The sequence below is a fragment of the Nyctibius grandis genome, chromosome 8 (assembly GCF_013368605.1).
Source record: "Nyctibius grandis isolate bNycGra1 chromosome 8, bNycGra1.pri, whole genome shotgun sequence".
Taxonomy (NCBI): domain Eukaryota; kingdom Metazoa; phylum Chordata; class Aves; order Nyctibiiformes; family Nyctibiidae; genus Nyctibius; species Nyctibius grandis.
The window spans coordinates 29,116,430-29,135,926 of record NC_090665.1 but is presented as its reverse complement, the minus strand read 5'-3'; the positions used below and the strand labels follow the sequence as shown (position 1 = coordinate 29,135,926).

General features: G+C 41.3%; 2 protein-coding genes across 6 annotated transcripts in view; one reads left to right on the top strand and one right to left on the bottom strand.

Annotated features, from left to right (window-relative positions):
* Positions 1–19,497, bottom strand: part of PLPPR5 (phospholipid phosphatase related 5) — a 119,501-nt gene that overhangs the window by 98,403 nt on the left and 1,601 nt on the right. Inside the window, exon 1 of one of the 4 annotated variants that reach the window (XM_068405730.1) lies at positions 11,331–11,654. The exons of the other annotated variants lie outside the window; for them this stretch is intronic. The gene's annotated coding sequence lies outside the window, so the exon portion shown is untranslated. Of the gene's footprint in view, positions 1–11,330; positions 11,655–19,497 lie in introns of those variants that run through there. 4 annotated transcript variants of the gene reach the window in all.
* Positions 7,436–19,497, top strand: part of PLPPR4 (phospholipid phosphatase related 4) — a 28,433-nt gene continuing 16,371 nt past the window's right edge. For both annotated transcript variants that reach the window (XM_068405714.1, XM_068405712.1), the window contains exon 1: positions 7,436–7,581. In XM_068405714.1, the coding sequence (XP_068261815.1) occupies positions 7,504–7,581 (78 nt within the window). In that variant the 5' untranslated portion in view covers positions 7,436–7,503. The remainder of the gene's footprint in view (positions 7,582–19,497) is intronic.

The window sequence follows — 19,497 nt, the reverse complement described above, 5'->3', positions numbered from 1 at the left end:
TATCTGTGTTACAAGCTCATGTGCTTCTCTGCATAATTCTACAAGGGCAAATTTATACATAGGAACAGAGAGCAAAGCTTGATATTGTCCTGCCCACCCTGGGAACGTTCAGATCAACAAAAGGACATTTTGACTCACTTTAAGGAAATCCCAAAGCCAAACTCATGGAACCAAATTACTTCCTATAGAACCTGTTTGACTATAACAATGTCACACAGATGTTGTTGAGAAGAACTGGTTCAGAACCTTTGCATTTGAATTTGCATAATTTTGAATGCCTAGGAACCGTTCCACTATGTATCCTCTACATAAGCCAAGTACTAACTTTTTATTCGAACACTAATGGAAACTCATTCCTAACTGTCCAGTGATAGTTTGCTAACTATGTGCAGCTCTCTGTTTGACTGTTTGCATCTACATTCCCACTGTTAACAAACTTTTCCACATTTAATTCAGCTATGGTTGATTATAACAACTTTCTAAGCATGATCACAAAGGAGCTGAAAGCCACCTGACAGCTCTTCAGTTTCACGTTACAGAACCAAGATACAAAATGATGGTATAACCTCTGATATTTTTGCCCGAATGTTAATTTTATAAAGAACATTCTCTCTGTGAATATTCAACTAGTTTTTACAATCAGAGTATTTCTACTCAACTTATTCACAGACCAGTTTTTTCACTTTTAGTTTAATAAGAAGATGGACTGATTCTTGTGCTGTGTTATTTCTGCATAACATTTATTGATAATGAGTTTTTCTGCCGCCTGATGATGTAGAATTTTTTCAAGGAAAATGTTATACAAATAATAAAATACGTATTTCATGTTTTCCCTTTTCTGTTAGTTCAGTGGTAGAGTTCTCTGGTGCTATACAGTATGAATAGTTAGTGCCGATATATATTGAGTGCTATTGGGAATTGCAGTCATTTTTAGCTGACATGCTTTTCATTCAGTTTTCCACATTGCATCTAAGCCTTAAGAGCACATAAGTACCTAAAAACTGCATTTATGTGCACATGTAAAATAGGGTAGGGCTCTATGCCTGGGTTTTAATAAGTAACAGCGAAATGAGTATTTAATGGTGGGTGGACAGGAGTTTTCTCAGTCCTGAGACCACCTAATTTGTGCCCTTGACAACCAACAGCACTGTGATTATAGGCTTCCAAAATAATTGATGTTCTCACAGGAAAGTTAACATTGGACTTCAACATTGCAAAAATAAAATATTTCTGCTTCTGTGAATTTGGAACATCTAAGAACACTCTGAAAAACACATATTTTAGTATTTTAGATATTTTTCCTGCCACCCTCCTATGAAAGTCACAATCCTTGTGTTTTTTACCATTCACTTGCTAAATTTCCTTCTCAAAGCCATGCACACAGTTTGTCTTGTTCACAGAATTTGAAGAATACATTTTTTCATTTTAAAATGTATTGAATAATATGTGGTTTTGTATATTACCTTTAAGAAAAAAATTTTTGAGAAAGAGGTATTTAAGTCAGAAAAACATGACATCAGAGTCTTGGAAATGGCAAAAACTAAGTTCAGATGCAAATATGTGCAGTGGTTAGAAAGGGATGGATTCATATACACAGGCTATTGTAGCAGTACTCCTCAAAATGTCAGACATGTATATCAGCCCTTTTCTGACATGGTATTTCAAACAGACTGCAGGGCAAAAAGGATTCCTGCTGGGACTTCTGCATTTCCATTTAGACAAACAGGTACTACTGTTAATTGCATGACTGCAGTTTCTCACTTGACCTCTGCCTCAGCTCACGCACCAAACAGCTGATGTTTAATTAGCTGGTGATAAGCAAGTTGCCCAGATTCAAGCAAAATCTCTGTGACAGGTCACAGCATAAAATCCAGATTTGTGCCTCATTAATATCTACACAAAATTGCTTTAAAGAGCCATTTATATCCCATAAACAGTCTGGATTTTCACATTCTGACATTTTCATGCCTTCACACCTGTAACTAAGAGCTTAAATCCATATGTATGCAGGTAACCAAGGAATATTCCATTAGTAGCATCAAAATAAAAGCATATTGAGCATAATACATAACAAACATAAACTCCTTTTCCCATATTCCACATTAGCCAGCCACAAGGCAGCTTCACTAAAAGCCACATAACCACTCAGCCTGGTGCTAAATCTGACTTAAGGGGAAGCAGTTTGTACAAACCACTGTCCAGCATTATGCTTCCTCAGCCACATAGCTTGCAACCCCAAACTCACCTAAGGCCAAAAAGCACATGCACATATGTCTGCAAAATACTATGTAGATGTGTTCATAAGTAGTATTTAAAGCCATGGATTCAGAAGAATGATCCTAGCATGACTCATGCAAAACATGTAAAACTCATTTGTAGAGCAAACACTGCAGTGTAAAAGGCAGCAGGAAAGCGAGGAATCATTCAGAGTCATCTGCTACTTTAAAGCTGTGACCTATATCTAGTAGCCAAAAAAAAGACATGACAAGACAGAGCTTTACAGCGACAGGAGATTATTAAGCATAGTGGAGAAACAATTGCTTGTTGCAAATACAACTTCAAAGCAGAATTTAACTCTCCCATCTGCACTGTGGATCTCTTTTGTATGTTTCAAACTTGTTCCACTATGAACCTCCCAGTGCCATCACATGCCATCTATCCAAGAGTGTTATGTGCTGCTCGCACGGGAGCTACAGATGGGTCAAAGAGGAAAATTTTGCCCTAACGCGAAAAAGTAAGGAAAAAATAATCTTGCACTTGTGAAAAGCTAATGCAAATGTTAATAATTAAGGGGATGCTCTTGATAACATTCAGCTATCCAATTTTGCTATGTACTATCATTTTTCCCTTTCATCACATTGACCAGGTTTATACGTAGGGTACCTTGTTAAGATACTAGAAAAGATGTTGCCTTGTTGTCTGACATGGACTTTGTCCTGGGAGCCACCATTCTCTTGTCTCCAAGTAACAGGCTACATTAAAGTAGTTGCACCAAAGATTATAAAGCCTGTTCATGAAATATTTGTAAAAATTTATCTGTTTTATGACCACAACAATCTTTTAAATGGATGGCTGTAAAACGAGCAATGTCCTCTCACTTGCTCAGGGCAGATTTACTTATGGAATAACATCTGATTTCAATTCACACAGCAAATTCCCCCAACCAGACATTTTCCTGAAGGACTGGGGGAAAACAATAAGAATATATATATATACACACACACACATTGCTGCATTCCTGAATTCTGACATGGCAAGCAAAGCAGAACAAAAATCATCTGTCCGTTCCACACAGTAGATCCCAGTTCCCATATGCCACTCTTTCTCCAGAAGAGGATTACTGTTTTAATATGGTGAGTGCACATCACCTATTCCATGCCCAGTGGGAAAAACAAAACCAAAAATTCCATCTATATAACATGAGTTAACCCTGATCCATTCACACAGTCCCAGAAGTGGCCTTTGTGCAGGGAAACTGTGTGGCGACCAGGGAAAACAGGTTTTCTTAGGCTACTAAGCAACGGTAACTGCCACTGCAGCTGCTCCTGCAGCCTCTGGCCAAACTTCTGCTTACTACAAACCCACCAGTGCCATTGTCTGACCAGTGGCTCTGCACAGCCACAGGCCCACCAGCTCTTGGCCAGTTCTAATTCTTTCCCAAATTATTTCATCCTGCTTTTGCAAGGGGATTTATTCAGTGATATAGCACAAGTCCCTGCTCATGCAGTGTGCTTTCTGTTCCCATGGAAGCAGTGAAACCTCAGCCATTGCCTGTGCCCAGCACTTACCAAAGCCTGGGAATAAAGGCAGACTTTGCTGCAGAAGAGAGCACCTGGATAAAGAGATGATGACCTGCAGTCACGTTTTATACAGTGCAGCTTTGCCAACACACTAGACTGTGCTGGAAAATAATTTCAATTCATCTTTCTAATAACTGTGGCAGCTGCTGTCTGCCTGACAAGTGCAAAGAATGGTGCTTTCTTCACCTAAAGATAATACTTCTTTAGGTGGGGCAAGGTTTTGTGTCAAGCTGAGCTCTTAAAAATCAGCTTGGAATCACCAGGGGCACCCACTGATGGCCAAGTTTTCTTTTTGTTGAAGGAAGAATAAATGCCTCTTCTTTAAATCTTATTCCAGATGAGTCAGAAGAGGCCTATACTCCAGATCTATGAATTTTGTCTTTTAGTTCCCCAAGTTCTTTAAATTTTTCCATGAACTCAATTGGTTGTGCTGAAGCAAAGCATAAGCAAACAGTTTTATACTTTATGCTAACATGTTTCCATGACACTTTCCTGTTAGAGAGATTGCTTGAAGGTGGGTAAAAAAAGCTGCCAGCGCTAGTGCAGATCCTGTACATAGATAATAGGCATTCATAAGTCATGCACCACCACACTTTCTTGTAAGACTAGCTTGATTGAAATTGACAGGAGATGTTTTCTGAATTTTTTACCATTAACACATTTTCCTTTAGGAGATCATACAGATGAGATACTCATTTACACAAAAGCCATTTCACACTGTTCTATCAATGTTAAGGGAGTTTAATAAGGATATAAATGTATATTATACCCATTTGAAGGCTGCTTATACTTTTAGAGCAATCCAATGAGCTTTTATGTAAACAGGAATCAATCTCATAATTTCTAATAACTGTCAAAAGAGCTGAATGCAACATCATTGAGGGGGCTTGTGTGTTTCCAGGTGTTAATATATAGATGTATCCCTTTATCCAAAAGCCATATCATTATACTCAGCAAGGGATTCTTCCCTTTTTCCATCAATATACACATGCTTGAAAGAGGCACAGGAACCTAAATGTCAGTCTTGAGAAGTAGAGAAGAAATATTCTTACTCCATTATGTTAGTTCAGGACATAAGGCCCAAATGACTGCAGCCCTCTCTGGATACTGCAAGACGAAGAGAGATAACAGAGCCTCTGCATAGAGTCCGTCAGGTGCTACCCTCTGAGGCTCGGGCAGGTAAGGGAGAAGCTATGAATGCATTGCTGGCAGCACAGCAAGGGTGAAATGGTGAAGCGGCACCTTAGCTGTACCTTGGTTACTTACTCTTGAGACAGTGGTTGCTACAGCCGAGTCTCAACCAAGAACAAGTGAAAGCCTAGAGAGAAGGGTGGGAAATGCACCCTAGCCGTGTCCGTACTTGCCCATCAGTATCACCTTTAGACTAGTGTGAGGCAGACCTGCCACACTCTGGGACCCAGGCACTTATGATCCTTTTCCTCCTCTATTTGACTAGAAAAAGGGAAGAATTTCTTGTTAAGAAGAAATTCTTTTGTCACTGACAAAAAAGTAGTTGCTTCACTTCAGCTAAATCATAGATAACCTCTCTCCTAATTCCCTCTATCAGTACATTCACAAAATAGTGAGAAACAAAACCAGAGAATTAGCACAACTCTTCCTGCCCTTACAGTCATCACACAGCTTGCATTGCATTCTTCCCACCACACACTTACGTATTGTAAGAATTTGTAGACAGGGACAGGTTACTACCCTGTGTTTTACTGTACCTAACTATCACAGCTGCACTCTTAATTGGCCTGTAGGCAGTACGATAATAAATATAATAATAGTAGGGTTTTTGCCAGTGTTCTAGAAGTTACCATCACGATGTGAGTTTCTTGGTTCATTTTACCAGAGAAGCACCCTAACCCCTCTGCTCTTCCAGAATGAAGCAATCGTGTGTGAAACGAAGGCAGAAAAAGCACTCTTGAGTAATTTTTAATGGTGTGTGCTAATAATTTTCAAGCCAAATTCATGATTTCAGAACAAGCGAGGCTGATACACTAAATGAAACTCGAAGTGGTCATTGCTCATTAACCACTCTCCCCAATAACAGTTACGTATTTGGCAGCAGTAAAGTCTTGCTACAGCTCCTCAACTCTTGCTGTTTTACTTGGAATAACCCAGCAGCAAGGCTAACAAAAAGGGACGTTTTTACTTAAAGGGTAGACCACTGATGGGTAGGAACCACTACCAGGGACCCCAACACCGCTCAAAATCATCTCCTGGAATTTGGTGCTCATAGTCTGGCACAAACCTCCTCTGCTCCCAGCTCTCTACTCCCAGAAACCCTCCTGGCCACCTCTGCTGCCTGGAGTGCCCCGACCTCCCTTTCACAGGGGTACCAATGAGTCCCCTGCAACCCTGAGTCAGCAGAAACCCTGGAAATCTCTCCTAACAGGGTTAGGACAAGACTATGTGTTGGTTTGGCAACTCTTGCAACCTGTTGCAGCTCTGAAAAGTCTTTTTCAACGATTTGGAGTCAGACCACAGATTTGCCTTCCACACCTGCTTGCAGGCATGGAGTACGTTTTTGCTTTACCCTCTTAGGAAACTTCTTTGCTTGTCTGCTCAGTGCAGAGCATGGATTGGCACATCCTCTGTGGGTAAATGAAAGGAGAACAGCTAGATAAGAAAAGAGGCTGGTAAGAATCTTCACCTCCATTGCCATCGCACACTGGCCACAGCAGCCAAAATACTAGCAACCATCTGAACCAGAACAGCAGGTTATTTCCTATGTTCCCCCAAAAAAGGAGGGACAAGAAATAAATGATGACTGAGTCACATTTCTCGCCTTGAACATTAAAGCTAAACACCGCAATTTAAATATAAGCTTACAGGCACCAGACAACCTTTGCAGACATTATTAATGTGCTACAAAAGAATGAAAATGCTGTCCCGCACAGAGAACTCCTGCAGGCCTTATCCAGGGTACCTCTCATTGACATCGACAGGAGCTTGCCTGAGAAAAGGCTGCAAACTTTCATCCATAAAGAAGATCTCAAAATAACACATTTCGCCATGGAAACAATTGTTCGGGTTAACTCTGCTCTCTTTGAGATTGTAGCAGGAACTGAACCAGATGCTTCACAGATGAGCGAAATCACACTCCTCGGTATCGCACACGGGGAGCTCGGTTTTGCTCCGTCCCGTCACGCCACTCCCCCTGACTGCCGCTGAGGCTGGGCTGAGCTGTCATTAGCGATTTGATCTCAAAAACAGTGCACTTGCAAGAGAACATCGGCCATATAGGGATGCTATTCCCACGGCCGTTGTACTACTCTGCTTCAGAGAGAGGTTTCCCAGAAACAAGATAAAAGCCCCAGACTCCCCCCGCGGAGCGTCCTCACGCCTGCAGGGATCCTGCTCAGGTGTCCCGGGGGGCCCGTACGTGTGTGTGCCACCCGCCCGCTGCAGCCCAGGCAGCCCCCGCCCTGCGCGCACCGCCGCGGGGCTTCCCCTGCATCCCCGCTCGCTCTGACGCTCCGCGCACCGCCGGCGCGAAGGAGTTAAGGCGGCCGGACCCCGCGCCGCGCCGCCACCGCGGGGCCGGGCCGCTCCCCCCGCCGCCCAGCAGCCGGCTGACGTCAGCCCCGCGCACGGCACGCGCGAGCGGGCGGTGGCGGCGGGCGGAGGAGACCCGCGGCGGGCGGCTGCCAGCGGCCGGGGGAGCGCGGGGCCGCCGCCCGCAGCCCCTGCCAGCATGTCCGCCCAGGAGCGGCAAAAGGGCAAGGTGACCAAGGACAGCGTCACCCTCCTGCCCTGCTTCTATTTCGTGGAGGTGAGTGGCCGCCCCCGCGGAGCGGGCCCCTCGGGAGCGGCGGGGGGCGCGGGAGGGTTTCCGCGGGGAGCGCCGCTTTCCCCGCGGGGAGGGAGCTGGCCTCCGCGCTGTTTCCGCACCGTCTGGTGCGAAATCCCTGCGTGATGCTTTGCCTTACCGAAATGAGCACCGAAGCCCCCCTGAGGAGCAGGCATAATTAACCTCTTCTTTGCTGTCTTTTCAAGGGGGAATTATTGCTAAGAATTACTCGGCAAACGAAAGGGATGCTCAACTAAATCGTGCTGGGTGCACAGGCGCCTCTCGGGAGGAAGACATGTTTCAAGAAGGGCTGGCTTCTAGGCAAGCGCTGGTCGCATTGCTGTCGTAGAATAAAAATCACATTTGTAAGGGAATGCTTAGGAAAATAGAAATGTTCTCAAAACGGCAGTCAGTGGTCTGTTTTTACCGACCCCTGCGTTATGTGCTTCCTCTAACAGAGCTAAAAATGTCTGATTTGAAAATGGAAGGAGGTTCTCGGCACATCTTAAAGAGCAAAACCTGCTATGGCTGCTCAGCTGGTAGCAGGTGGAGTTTCAGAGGCACCAGCTGCTTGGTGTGTCACTTGGAGGCGTTTAGCCCCCCTGGATTGTACCTCAGTACAATCATGAGTAGACACAGTTTAAGCTTAAGATAATTGGTGTGATGTGAATTTGTTTAATGGCGCAGCAGTAAGAGGGAGATAAAAATGTTTTATGGATTGAGCAAAGTGTTTCAGGTGACCCCCACTCACAGGGAAGTGACTGAGGCACTTTAAGGCTCCATGTAACTTACTTCAGAGACTGTGAAAATAATGTGAAGAACTTCATAGTAAAATGTGGTGTAAGTAAGTTAACTATAACTGGTATGCTAAATAAAAGCATAAAAATATATACAATACTTAATGTATAAAATACTAAAATATAAACATTGAGTGAAATATAAAACAAAAATTATTTTCTTTCAGGTGCACTTGAAGGGCTCTGGAGGTTCTCTAGGAGGTAGAAGGGATTTTAGGTAACAGTGTATTGTCTCTGTCCCCTGTGCTCCCTAAGCACCTGGCCATGGTCAGGAGCTAACCCAAAGTAAGCTGCACCAACTGGAAAGCTGTGCAGAGACGGGTTACATGAAAGCGTCAGACACATCCTATCAATGTAATTAAGCCTGCTCAAGAAAAGCCCTTTAATGGAAGGTGCTTGCTGTGCCATATATCTTACATTAGCTTTGCATAGGAGGGAGAGGTCAAGCTTGGAGAAGCTAAAAAAAGGTAGGGTCTTCCTCACTCTCTGTGCTACCTTGCTTTGGGAATCCAAACAGGAAGGGAGATTGCTGGAGACCTCAGCTTGGGCATAACTCTGGTGCAGGGGAGGACGTAGAGATCCTACAAGACACAGAACTGTGCTGTTTGCTGGGCTGTGCTTTGGTCTGCAGCAAGATGGGGTGAAATACAGAGCAACAGCACAAAACGTGTGCCTGCGGCTCAAAGGAGTTGCCTTATGTAATATTAATTGCATACTTGTAGTTCCCCTAGAAGCTCCCTGTAGCTGTTACAAGGAATAAGGTAAAGGATTCTGCAAGCAATGAAGAACTCAGACTGAGCTCTGTGTACAGTTCCCACATGACGCAGGCAAGTTCTCCACTCTGGTATGGACTCTTAAGACCTTCAGCAAGTCACTTACAGTTTAGATCTAAAAGAGGTGGAGATCTCTTCAACACCCAGCTGCTCTGAGAGGGAGTCAGAGCCCTCACTTGACAGAATGGTCTCCTAATGAACTTTTAGAACTTCTATGTTATTCAGTCACAGGAGCAGAGTCTAGAGCCTGCACAAGCCCTTCTCCCCCGGGAGCAAGTTCTAATTATGGAACTGCAGACTTATGGCCCCTCTTGAACTGATGAACATGTAGGTATTCAGTACAAGTAAAAGCAACATCAAGAGAAAAAAATGAATGCAATACACCTGAGTCTGAACACTGATTAGGAAGCTCTTCGATGAATTATCAGCCCTCTTCCATTAAACAGCAGGAGGATTTGAAACCATTTCCCACATTTTAGTTGATTACTCAAATCACTTGAGTGAAAGGGTGGCAACAATTCATATGATAGTTAGAAAGAAACACTTAGCTTGTGTTACTTGTGTTCACCCACCCTGCATTTACCCACATGCGCACTAACTCTAATGAGCCTAATGAGCCTAATGAGAATGCCTTTCTAGAGCTTTGTAGCACAGGCAGATGCCAGCACTTCAGCATCAGAAAAAGGACATGATGGCTTAGATGCTTCCATTGTGATTGGCTCAAGGAGAACTAAAGATTGAGTTGTACCTCATGAAGAGGGATTTAATAATTTAATTGCAATGAGAAGTTTGCAAGTGTAAGGGATAGAGGAGTCGCCCTGTGTGGTTGACTGGCATTACTATGTAATGTGCATTTTCTTTATAAGTAGGAGGTAAGTTCCTAACGCGATCCAACAACAGCCAACTATTTAAAAACAAAACTTACCCATTTAATTAAGGTGCTTGGAATTTTAAAGCTTTTGCTTTCATGAATGGTGGTTGAATGGATGATGGGAAACAGGCTTTCAGCATCTCTCCTCTGAATGCTGTCAATTCTTTTATGTTTTTTATTCTGCCACTCATTCACTGTAATTTTCCCTGTCCCATTCATAGCAGACAGTCCTTCCCCACCTTGAATTGCAATGAAAAAACCATAGCACATTAAGTTTGCACCTTCAAACAAGAAAATTAGGGTTTGCTGTCATCCACTTTGCATCAAGACCTAGGAGTTCTAGGCCAAAGGAAAAGCAGATAGTTTAGAAAATATATTACAAAAAAGTGCTGGTTTTTCTCTCAAACACTAGACAAAAGGAAAGACATGGAAAAAAGGATGTTGGGTCAAGGAGGAAGTCAAAATCCCAAAGTGGTAGGAAAGGGATGTGTTTGTGTTATACAAATGAAATATATTATACAGGTAAAGAGAAAAAAAATATTTGTAATAACTAATATAATTCAGGCATGCAGAACCCATAAAGACAGATTCTCTGCTTCAGAAGGACCTTATCTTTAGAAATAGCAGCAAACAAATACAGTTCTGACACTGAGGGGTTTCTGCTATCAAGATCCTTAAGAATGTGTTACGGATGTAACTAACTCCTGTAAACAAATGTGTTTGGTGGCAGCAACTTTCAGGATTGGATGAAATATGATGATGTAGAATGTATGCAGGCCAGCTGATGGTTAACTTCAAAAGAAATACTCTGGGCCTGATTTTGGTTTCAGTCTAATTTAAGAATAATTCAAACTAGCAGATTTTACCAGCGACAGAGTTAAAACATAAAACCAATATGCCTCTCTTAAGATCATTGTTATCACTAGAGCTATTCTTCATTTACACAGGAAAAGCAAAAAGAGAATCAGGCTTCAGCTTTGGAAGACATAGAAATGAAAAGCAAATAAAATAAAGAGATGGAGCTTCTGAAAAATGTGGATGGATCATTCTCTAAAAACATCAGAGGCAAACAAATGAGCATTATGAAATAAATCTTAACACATTTTCAATTACATATTTTCAAGTTCATGATTCATAAAGTAAAATAACTTGATGATTTATCCTATGTATCATAAGAATGTTTTAGAGGTTATTTTAAAACACTGGTAATACTTCTGCTTAGCAGAGCCTCTGATCAGCACACACTCCTGAGAGCTGAATAATTTTAGATTGCCTGTGCATCATGCTTACCTGAAGCATGTGGTAATCAGCAATGCCAGGCCGTTTGGCCTGTTTTATTCCTAATTATGCTTGTGGCACTTAGGGTTCTGTAGATTGTATGGGTTATCTGAGCTTCATTTGCATAGCTAAGAAAGACAAAACTTGTCATGAAAAGTCATAGTCCCTCTGGTGTAGTGGGAATTCATTTTCATGGTAAAAAGTCTACATGTCTCTGGGAGATATTGAAAATTAGTATTCCTGGAATATGTTTTGCTTTTTGTTAACTGACTTTCTTTTCAGCATATTCAGAGTACATCGTAAGTATATTCACTTACAGAAGAAATACGGATGTCTTGCATTTTAATATGACTCTGGAAAACTTCCAGGGTTACGTAGTTTCTGTTCCTCACACTTTAGAGGCAGGACAGACAGATACATTTCTTCTTGATGAAGAAAAAAGACTGTCTTCATCCATGCTATCCCACTTCAAATACTCCTGGTTTAAATCTTGGTTTCACAGAAGTCGCTATGAATTTTGCCTTTGACGTCAGTGGCACTATTGCTTCATCCGGTGCCCCAAATGTGGGCATGCAAAAGGCCAAGGCGTTGTCTATCTATCTAAGCAACTTGATGCATTTGTTGTGTTCTCCAGCTAAATTGTGTTCCTGTGGCACAGCCTTCACCTGTTGGTTGTTTAACTTCCAGGGACTAAAATTTGAGACATTTCAGACAATGTCCCTTGTACAGTTAAATTTTCTCCATACGTTGTCTTCTAGACTTGTGTATGATGCATGCATACAGATACAGGTAGCTTCCTTTTCCACATTTTCCAGAGCACAGCCAGGAGTTAATCATCCCAGGATTGTTTGGAAACACTTCTTTCAGTACTAGAAGACCACTTTTCTTGTTCCCCAGAGGAGCTGGACTTCTCACCAGCAGAAAGCACAAAGATCTGTTACCATTGTAGGACTCCAGGCTGCAAAAACGCAGGAGGTCATCAGCTTGCATTGAAATAAGTGCATGTAGAGAATGTTCACTGTGTCTGAGCACCAGGTGCTTTTGTTTCCAACATACAGTGAGAGAGCTAGGTTTGAAACATCGAATGTTTGTACACATCACTTGGTAGCTCAGTGCCACTTCTCAGTCACATCTGGAATTTTTTTCAGCTGTTCAGCCATGCATGACCTACCACATTTAAATTACGCACTTTGTCACCTGCAAGTCATGTAGAGGTGTGACTGCAAGAGACACAAAAAGCCAAGGGAGTGCAGTGATTAGAATAAGAGTAGAGGGAGAGTAGGCTATAGGGCTTAATCTTTCTTCCTAAGAACAGGATGTTTGGATCTAGTCTAAGAGTTAAACTGTACCGCTGTGTCTTGGAGGCACAGTGTAGTCACATTTCTCTCTAGACAGGTTTTCTGTTATGCTTAGATTAGCTGGGGGCATGGGGGACACAACAAAAAACACCAACTGTAGAAGATGAAATTATCCCCACACTGTGGAAGTAGCATAATACTTTCCACATACATTGCTTTTTCTCTCAAAAGAGTCAACCATGTGTGAGGGGAGAGGAAGAAGAAGAAATATGCTTAGCAGTCTGCTCATTGAGCTGACCTTGTCGTGTGGCTGACTCACAGAGGATAGATGTCAGATTTGTTTATAACAGTGCATTAAAAACCAACATCCCCAAAATATTAAGGGGCTATCTGAGGCCTGAGGAGGCTGCTATGCATTCAAAGCAGCTATATAAGTCATTGGCCAAGTCATCAACATTACATCCTCTGCATCACTTCTATACTTTTAGAAGAGCCGTACAGCCTGCATGCTACCAGCTTTTGGCACAAGATGAGCAGAAAAAGGGAACAAAAAGGGAGGTGTCAGGCCTGTGCCAAGGTCCTGGGAGAAAAAATGCAAATGCCACATGTTAGATCTCTCTCTGTGTTTGACTGCTTGCTTGGTAAGTGTAGAGTTTGAGTGGTTCACAGTAAAAGAAGGCCCTGCTCCCTTTTCAGTCCTGCACCATCCTCCTGACCTAATATCCCAGTAGTAAAAGGAGGCCTCAATACATTAGAAATTAAAGGATTGATTTTTCCAAATGATTACCTCTTCCAAAAATTTATAATCCTCTCTGTGATTTTCTTCTATAATTGTTAAAAATCTGTTACTCTGCAGCCAAAATTAATAAATAACAGCCTGTCGTGGGACCTTATGTACACAGGAGCTGAGCTGTTACAAACATTGTATCTTGACTGATAATCTTGTCACTTAAAAGTTCAATTTGTAGAAAGGGAGTTCAGAAGTGGCAAAACAGCATGGGAGTAAGCCACTGCGGAAGGGTTGGCACCCACAGAATTATTTTTGTGTGTGTGTGTATGGAAACCAGTGTGTTTCAGAGAGTAGAATAAATTGTAGTATTGTGTAGGGATTGGCAGCTTCGCCCCCTAGAGATGAGGTTTTTGAGTAAACTTCTAGCTGAAGTTTGGTAACACTCTGACCTGAAGACAACCGCCTGTTTTTGAAGTGTTGATGTTCTTGATTTACCATAACCTTGCAGCAGGAGCATAAAAGAAGTTTCATAATCAACAGTACATGCAGTATCCTACATCTCATTGTTTGTAGTTATTCATTGATTATAACTAATCATTGATTTAATCAAAAATCATGATTCATTATATTAATTATGATTACAGTTAATAATCAATTACATTTGAAGTCACACTGAAAAGTAATGCATTAATGGTATTTTTTGTGTTGTAAAATTTCTGGCTAAGGATTTACTTTCTATTCAAGCACATATACTTAATTAAATAGAAATATTTAAAACATATTTTTAGATTATTCCTGCCTGAGAATATTTTTGTTAAACAATTTTTATTTTGTTGGTTTCTTCCTGTGTAATTGCTGCTTCACACACATTTATAAGAAAAAAGAAATAAGCACTTTTAGGATTACTATGCATTCAGCGTGACTTTGAGATTTCTGAAATAAATAGGAATTTTATCACTGATGTATCAGCTCTATTTTTGGTCTTACACATACTGAGAGGTTTTCTATTAAGATTTGGCAAAAGATCAAGAGGTTTGAGAAGTTGCACGAAGATATCTGTTGTATTTCTAAAGCTAGCGTCTAATTGGCAGTCACCGAACAATTAAATTAAACTCTAAAATCGATGCTGGAAATAAGGATAACTTAACTTTCCAAGATAGTAATGATAATAGATTTCAATGACACCTGGGATTTGAAGTGAAACTGTGAGTTGAAATTAAATCCAATAGAAAGACATCATATCGTGTCTCTGCAATTAGTTTCCACAAAACTTGGACAATGGTGAGGTAAAAATCCTGTGGAGAAAAGACCAGTTCTGTATCGCTTTGGGCCAGATGAAACCTGCATCCAAAAAAAGGGACAAGCAGCAGCAGAAACTTGAGTTCAGAAAGAAAAGCAAAAAGCCATTTTACAGATGCAAATCTTAGACTTCTGAAAAGCCTGAATGCCTCCTCTTACAAGCCTGAGGCTTAAGTTTAGAACATAAAAGTCAGGTTTGTAAAACTTTTTAGGTCACGCAAGTCCCCTGCTCTACAGCCATCCTGTGCTTAGTACTATCTCTCAAAAGTCCTCATGACAGCCCAGTTTGCAATGCATTTGAGCTTGTGCTTGATTTTAATCCCAGCCCTGCACAGCAGTCTCACTGAGGGTGAAGGTACAACGCTGGTGTAGCTAAGTAGGAGCCATGGGTTCTCAAAAACAAGAGAAAATGGCAGAATTTGGGCTGATACCATTTCTTCTTCCTGACCATATTCAATCATAGTCATGACCTCAGTATTCATTCTTGTCAGGATGAGAGGGACCTGTCCTCCTTCCATTCTCTCCTCCTGTTTTTTGTGAATCTCACAGTGAAGTACAACAGGACAATAGTCAGGGCGGTTGAAAGCTGCAATCGCTGTTAGTAGTTGGCTAAGAATAGGAATACCTTGTCTCCTCCAGCCCACCACAGCCCTCTTTTTTTCTCATCCATCTGTTGTGCCTTGTCATTTAGACCATGAATTCTTTGGCACAAAGACTGACATTTATAACACATTTTAATAGAATCTTCCACAATGCCACAGTCTTGCAGTGAGAACACAACATAGTTATTAAATAAACCATCCTTCTCCCAGGTACTCGGCTGCTATTTTTTCCATGAGGATAAACCGATAGCATTTATTAGCTGTCTCTTTGAGGCAATCCTGTTTGTTTACTTGATTGCTTACAAAGATTCCCTGCTTCCCAGAAAACACGAGAAACACCAGGAGACAGCTCCCACGCTCAGGAACGCCTTGCTTGCTGTGGAAGTGTTGCAGAACGGCCTAAGGATCTAAGAATTTCCTGGCCATCCAAGTCTAAAAATTATTTACAAAATATAAAAGATCCAAATAGCATATCAGGCATTCCTTAACCCTTTTTGACAGGTGGGCTCATCATACTATCTTTATTCTGCATCTGGCTAATCATGCCTTGACTTCCTCTGAAAGCTACATACATACTGCTTCTCTCTTTTCTGCCCATCTTTTATACAGGCAGATAAAACTAATCAATTCCACAGCCTTTGTATTTGCATCCCGTCTCAAGGTAAATCACTCAAGTCATTCCAGCCAGCTCTCTGAGCAGTGACTTCAATATTCAACTACAATTACAAGAGAGGCATTTCATTTTTCCCCCTACTTCGCCTGGCTGAAATATAGCCCAGGCTAATCACTTTTGTAACCCGAATTTAAAGAGTGTCTGCTGGTAGCCAACAACACAGCCCACTACAACACCACCCCAGGATCTGGGTATGAGTTCATGGTAAGAAATAGCACCTGTAGTGCATTTTAGCAAAGCAAAGAGAGGTCACGTAACTGCAGCCTACAAAACAGGTTCAGACATTTGAGTATGTGACACTCCATGGTTGCACTCTCACAAAGCCCATGGATTTTAAGATGTTATTCTCCTGAAGATAAATATGTCCTCTTTTCTTAATTAAGTGCTGGCAAATATAAGAGTTAGATATATAACTATCAGTGTTCAGTTTTAGAGAAAGGGAATTTGTAGAAGCTACTGATTCCCAGAGCGTTTTGAATTATGTGTGTATCCAGTTGCATATTCTTTCAAGGTAAGAGAGAAACGGGGGGGGGGAAGGAGTGGGGCGGCAGGGGGTGTGCTTATTCGTTGCCTTTTTTTTGCTTTGAGCCTCACTGTCTCCATGGTGTCATTTAAGAAACCATCAATATCTGATTGGTACTGACTTGCTTGTAACACTTGCAGAGTTAGTGAAGTTTTGATTATTTGGAAGTTCTCCAAGGGGAGGGAGCACCTTGAATTAGAAATGTAGGGCTCTGTAGAGACCCTGTGGAATAGCAAAGTTAAAGGTCCTACATTTTCACTCAAGAGCAAGTAGTTCAGTGTTTCCTTCAGAACAACAGGTTGTGTGCCTGGTGGAAGGCCAGAGACAAAAGTCAGTGCCCCAGATACTGAGCTATCCAAAGGACAACCTTGTGCTATTTAGGGTTCCATCCACTCCAATAAGATTTTCCTGCTAAAGCTTGGCCTTCCTCTGCCCCATTTGCAGGACCTCTGCTGCCATACCAGACCTGTATTCCTGCATTACAGAAAGCGTAATCTGGAGGAGCTATAGGTGTAGGGTAAGAGATGGGGCATATGCTGGTACTGGAGACCTCAAGGCTATAAACAACTCGCCCCAATGGTCAGATAAAGAAATGCAGAACTGCAGCTGGCAAAACTGATTTTGGGGGTAACAAAGAGTACAAAGAACAAGCATCCAACATATGTAACCCCTGCCACATATAGTAAATTGGGGTGTAATGTGAAAAGACAGACCAAAAGAGAAAAAGCAAGGTGTAAAAGCGCGTTAGCAAACATAAAAATGAACCCAAGTGCTTCCTAGAGTGAGGAAGAATCACCATCAATGTCATAGTGCTCCTGACAAAGGATTTGGGATGCGCTACACTAGAGTCATAAATAGCTCATGTTATACAGAACAACTACTTGTTACTACTAGATATAGATACAAAAATCATGCAGAGTTGTACCATACAAAGATATGTGAAAGTAAAACAAATTAGGCATAGCCTAATTTCTAAGGTTGTTAGCAAAACTGCTGTTACAATTAAACCAAACAAAAAACAAAGCTCCAGGTAGGTCAAGACAAGTACAGACAAAGCATGTTTGACAAGCCCCAGTCCTGAGTCCTTGCAAACTCAGTACAAAATCTGTGGCTTGTTAGTAGCAATGACAATACTGCATTTAGTGAGCTACAGCTCTACAGGTTCCTCTTTTCATGCATTCGCAGGCATGGAAAACTAATCATAGGGAAGTTTAACAGAAGCGTTTCCATCTCCCTCGGGATGCCCCAGCAAGTTTAGGCCTGGTGGTTAAGGGGAGGCCAACTTGTGGGTTTTGGGCAGGACCAGCGTGGCTTCCACATATAGGCTATGTCATATGACCAATAACAAATTGTGCTGGCACTGTGGGTCCTGGATAATCTTAATCCTCACAAGTAAACCAGGAGCACCCCAAAACGGCCCCAGGAGCAATCACAGCATGTCCCACAGAATAGCAATGGGCAACCTGAGAACTGTTGTCTCCCACCTCTGAACTCCTCTCACAGGCATCTCTTCTTTCAGTTCTCTGCAATATGTGATATATGTCTGGTGGCTCTTGGCCAGAAGGAAGATCTGTTACATGTCCCATCAGTTCAGAGAAGTTATTGTGCTACCAAATGCTCTTTTGGTTTGTCCTGCATTATGTAACATACAGGAGGTTTTCACCTTTTATCTTTCTCCTCACAATGTCTCAAGGTATTTACATCCTTGTTGAGCTCTTGGGAATAGAGATCATCTTTTCTCATGCTTAGACAATTCCTAGCTCAATACAGCAAAATCTTTTCAAATATTAATAACATTATTATTAATAGCAAAGTCCTATGGCTTAATAAAGGCTCTTAACTTACAGTTTAAGAAAATAACAAGAAGAAAATGAAAAAAAAATTAAAAAAACACAAATAAACTCCAAATCAAACCTTTTCAGCAGCTATGCTGATTATGGTCCTGAGTGTAAGACTCTAAGCCGGACAGGGTTTCACCTCTTGGGTCAAACTCTACATTTACAGGTCTAAATTGCAAGCTAAACAGGGATCTTTCTCCATTAGCCAACCAAGGAAGTAAGAGTATAAAGACTTATTAGTCAAGATATGTGAACTGAGGTTGGGGGTTTTATTATTCTAATTAGGAACAGGAAAATTCCTATTCCATTTTGTAATTAAAACAATACACATTCTACCATCTAATTATATTTGACATTTTCAAGGTGTTGGGAGCCGAAGTCTATAATTACAGAACTACTGCTGCCTTAAGCAGAACACTTCATAAATATTCATATATTAAATAGCCAGTTATACTGTTTAGAAGATTTTAGAAATGTTTGCGCTTTTTTTTTAAGAAACGTTAGACTTCTAGAAGATGCATCTTATATTTGTATTTTAAAAAAGGTAGGGAGAAAAATGTCCTGTGGGATTTGACATACTGTATATAGCAAATTGACTATAAAACTATTCATTAGTACTATAAGCAGCTACGTTGGAGATTAATAGTCCTTTAGAATTTATTTCTTTTCTTTTAGCAGAATGGGTAATTACAGTCAGAAATAATATGGGAGTCCTGCTGTGAAGTCATAAGTGAAAAGCAATTCTTACGATTCCTTGATTTTGTAATTAACAATAAAATTATAGCTTGCATACAGTAGTTTGAAAAAAAAAGTTATCCACATCTTTTATTTTAGTGTCTCAGAGTTTTTGATAGTTCAGTATTCCCATTTAAAACAGTTGCCTGCCTAAGAATACCATAATCAAAGGAGAGGTGGACTTGTGGGTAATGCAGAGCCTGTTGTTCAAGGAGAGGCTTTCCTTTTCTTGACATTAGAGAAACAGAAAAATACACAATGAAGATGAAACTCTATGAGTGGAAGGTGTTCTGTGAGTCTGCCTGCTCTGTGTTTCCGTTCTAGGAAATGAACCTTTGGGGACATCTAGGTAAAAGGGCATAATTTCTGAAAAGAAGGACAGTAGGCACCTTGCCTATTTTGTCCATTTAGCTCATTGGAATAGATTTGTGTCCTGTTATAAGATGCTTTGCCCCATGGGACCTGGATCCTGGCTAAGTCA